Source organism: Tarenaya hassleriana, unplaced genomic scaffold (assembly GCF_000463585.1).
Source record: "Tarenaya hassleriana unplaced genomic scaffold, ASM46358v1 Cleome182, whole genome shotgun sequence".
NCBI classification, from domain to species: Eukaryota; Viridiplantae; Streptophyta; class Magnoliopsida; order Brassicales; family Cleomaceae; genus Tarenaya; species Tarenaya hassleriana.
The window spans coordinates 88962-92171 of record NW_010965234.1 but is presented as its reverse complement, the minus strand read 5'-3'; the positions used below and the strand labels follow the sequence as shown (position 1 = coordinate 92171).

General features: G+C 35.0%; 1 protein-coding gene across 1 annotated transcript; it reads left to right on the top strand.

Annotated features, from left to right (window-relative positions):
* Positions 1-633: 633 nt before the first annotated feature.
* Positions 634-2566, top strand: LOC104810648. The gene is made up of 3 exons (XM_010536992.2): positions 634-872; positions 1486-1656; positions 2107-2566. Exons 1-3 carry the CDS (start codon positions 771-773, stop codon positions 2188-2190), a joined length of 357 nt encoding a protein of 118 aa, XP_010535294.1. The 5' UTR covers positions 634-770; the 3' UTR covers positions 2191-2566.
* Positions 2567-3210: the final 644 nt, after the last annotated feature.

Genomic DNA, 3210 nt, shown 5'->3' with positions numbered 1-3210 from the left:
AACTCATATCCATCAATGAAGTCAATATAACATTGAAGTCCAAAACCCAAAATTTCATGTGTCATTTTAATAGTTTATATTTCCAACACCAAAAACTTGAAAAGATTAAGGGGTTTGAAGTCAGATATGTTCAATATATCTATTTACAAAGGCTATACCAAAGACGATGTTCAAAATACATATACATGACATTGAGATGCATCGTCTATGGGACCTTTAATATCTTGTATATGGAGAGAACTATACTCTTTTTATTTTATCAAGGTTTTATTTCAAATGATTTTAATAATAAGGGTTCTAACAGGGCAAAATAAAAATACGTAATTATATCTTTCTACAAATTTTACTAAAGGTGCTCTAAAAAAAGTTATATAAATAAAATATATTTATAGTGTTATCATCGTTAATGTTTATTACGACATATACGTCAAAAGTGTATGAACAATTACTTCGAATTTTCTATAAATAAATTATCAATATTCGTTTTATTGTAAAATTTTTAAGAGAGAATAATAATAAAAATCCTATTCCACATTCTTTTAAACGTTTGATTTCCAATTGTATTTAACCATCTTATTTAAAGAGAGAAAAAAATGTGTAGAGTAATTTCATGTTTTTAAACCATCAATTCGTGTAAATTCCCAAGTTGACATCAATCTACTCCGAACTTCAGCCTGGGCTCGGAGTTTTCTCTATCCGTTCTCTAACCCTCTGTTCGCTCTCATCGTATTTCCCAATCTTTTGCTGCAATCAGATCAGCAAACCCATCAATGGCCGATGGGCACTCGAAGCAAGGAGGCTATGTCTGGGCGATCTTCGCCGGGCTCAACGCCGCTCTCGCCGCCGTCTCCGCCAAGTTCTTCTTCTCTGCGGTAACTTTTTCTGGATCTCCGACTTTGGCTGCTCTTTCGAGATTCCGAATCTCGCCTTCTAACGCGAGCGAAACTCCGAATGTTCAATAACTATTATTAGGGCTTACAGGTTCTACTTCAATGATCCCACGAAATACTGAAATCGCAACGTGCAGATGTATCTTATGGATCTTCGTTTGTGATTTCATCTTTTCCAGTTTGAGAATCGGCGGATCAGGATTCACATTTTGTATTCGTAGATCAACGATCCAAAACAATCACCAAATTTGGGTGGTCGTGTGTATTTTGACATCTTCGTCATATTATTATCGAGCTGAAATGGCTGGATCTGTGGTCTAATCTGTATTATGATCCTATACATATGAAAGCCTGTACTTCGATTCGACAGAAGATCTTGCCTTTCATAAACAGAATCCATACCCTTGTCGAAGAATTTCCATTGTGAAACCATTGTTTTAGTTTCCATGGTGCATGGTATGTAGTGTCTATTGCTGATGAAGTATGGATCCGGTTTTAGGGTTTAAGGTTTATTGCCCTTGATCTGTTTTGCAATCTGAAGTAATGTCTGAAAATACCTTCCTGTTTTCTGATCCATTGAGTTTCATTTATGCAGATTTTCAAGTATGGATTAGTCGTTTTATGCAATGTTGTCATGTGGGGATGCTACGTCAACAGCCTAAGAGCTTTATCCTCTTTACAAGCTACGGTCACTAACTTCGCTGCTAATTTTCTCTTGTCCGGTTTGGCCGGTTTCTTCCTTTTTGGGGAATCGCTATCTTTTCGGGTAAGTTTGATCATTTCGATCTGGATCCTTCTAAATTAGTATTTTTTTAATAAACAGCGAATGAGCAAACCGGGTTATGGTAGTTCCCATGGATGGGCTGTATTGATAGGGTTCTTGACCTTGAATTGTGATGTGGATCTAGTATCTCGTACGATGTACCACCCTTTTGATCGATATGAATACAAACCTTATCCAAAAAAAAAAAAAAAAAGAGCGAACGAGCATATTTCTTGATAACAATACTTGGCCTATGCTTGCATGATTCTCATTTCTCAACATAGAATTTTGCTTTCTTGGCAAATATGCTCGTGTCTACGGAGAATTTAGTCAAGTACATATGACCACAAATTCAATCTGGGTCTTCAACCTTCAACCGATCATGTCGTTGATAAGGAATACATACATATTACAACTTCGACTGTTAGTTTTAGTCTTTCTCGTCGTTTCCAGTGGTTTGCAGGAGCTTTGTCGATGATAATTGGAGTTCTTATACTCAGCAAATCGAGCATCGAGAAGAAGGCTAGCACAGATTAAAAACGAAACATGCCAACCCGGGATCATCTCCTCTGTACATCTTTTGCTTGACTAATATACCTCATCATAGCAGATTCCATCTTTAGTTTAGATTTACTTGTTTGTGTTTTCGAGTGGCGGTGTAGTCCAAAGGGAAGAATCCCGAGTTTTTTTTTGCACACGAAAACAATCTAATACCGTGCGATATAGATTGCGGATTGTATAGGTGCCTTTGGCAGTTGGAGATGTTCAATAGGTCCAGTGTCTAGCTATGCAGATCAACATGCTAATACCGTGTGACCTATGTGGGTTTTGGTGTTCATTTCGCAATGAGCGAGCTAATCTTCAACGAATGTATTTTGTTGTTTTAGTTTTAGTTTTTCTCAGTTATTTTTTAGTTCAGTTGTTTTATTTTGAGATTTCATAATACTTTTTTATGCTGGATTTGATATATTTTGAAAATATTTATTTTTTAAATAAATGTTTATTTTTTCCAATATTTTTAATTTTAATTTTTATTTGTGTTTGGTTGATTCGATTTAAAGAAAAATTATATACTAATGGTCTTTTTTTTTTGGTAAAATGGTGTTTATATTGATTTTGGATATATTTATAAATTATTTAACTTATCCCGGTTTCGAATTGCGATAATCTGATATACTACTTGAAATATTCGTCATATTTGTTAGGCTTTGACTCTTTTAGTATTTGGTTTTTCTTGCAACATTTATAATTTTGTTCGTCACTAACGTGAGTACATGCCTTTCGTAATTTTATTATTATTTAAAAGTTCTCGTGAGTACACAAATTCATCTCGTCACGTTGGTGGCGAATAAAATTGAGAATCAAATGAATATAACTTTTCTTTTGATTGAGAATTGATCAAAACGTACAGACGAGATGATTATAGCAGCTTTCTTTGGTCTCAAGGGAAACAAATCCCCGGGACTTGATGGATGTACATGCTTGGGATATTATCGGAGACTGATGTACAAGATAGACATATCAAATCATGAGCAGTCCCTATGGAAATATCGGGAT

What these genes read in the sequence shown, in the direction of transcription:
- LOC104810648 (XM_010536992.2), top strand. Translation starts at nt 771, where the DNA reads ATGGCCGATGGGCACTCGAAGCAAGGAGGCTATGTCTGGGCGATCTTC. An exon ending in CCAAGTTCTTCTTCTCTGCG is followed by an intron (nt 873 to 1,485) that starts GTAACTTTTTCT and finishes TCATTTATGCAG; the next exon opens with ATTTTCAAGTATGGATTAGT. An exon ending in GGGAATCGCTATCTTTTCGG is followed by an intron (nt 1,657 to 2,106) that starts GTAAGTTTGATC and finishes CGTCGTTTCCAG; the next exon opens with TGGTTTGCAGGAGCTTTGTC.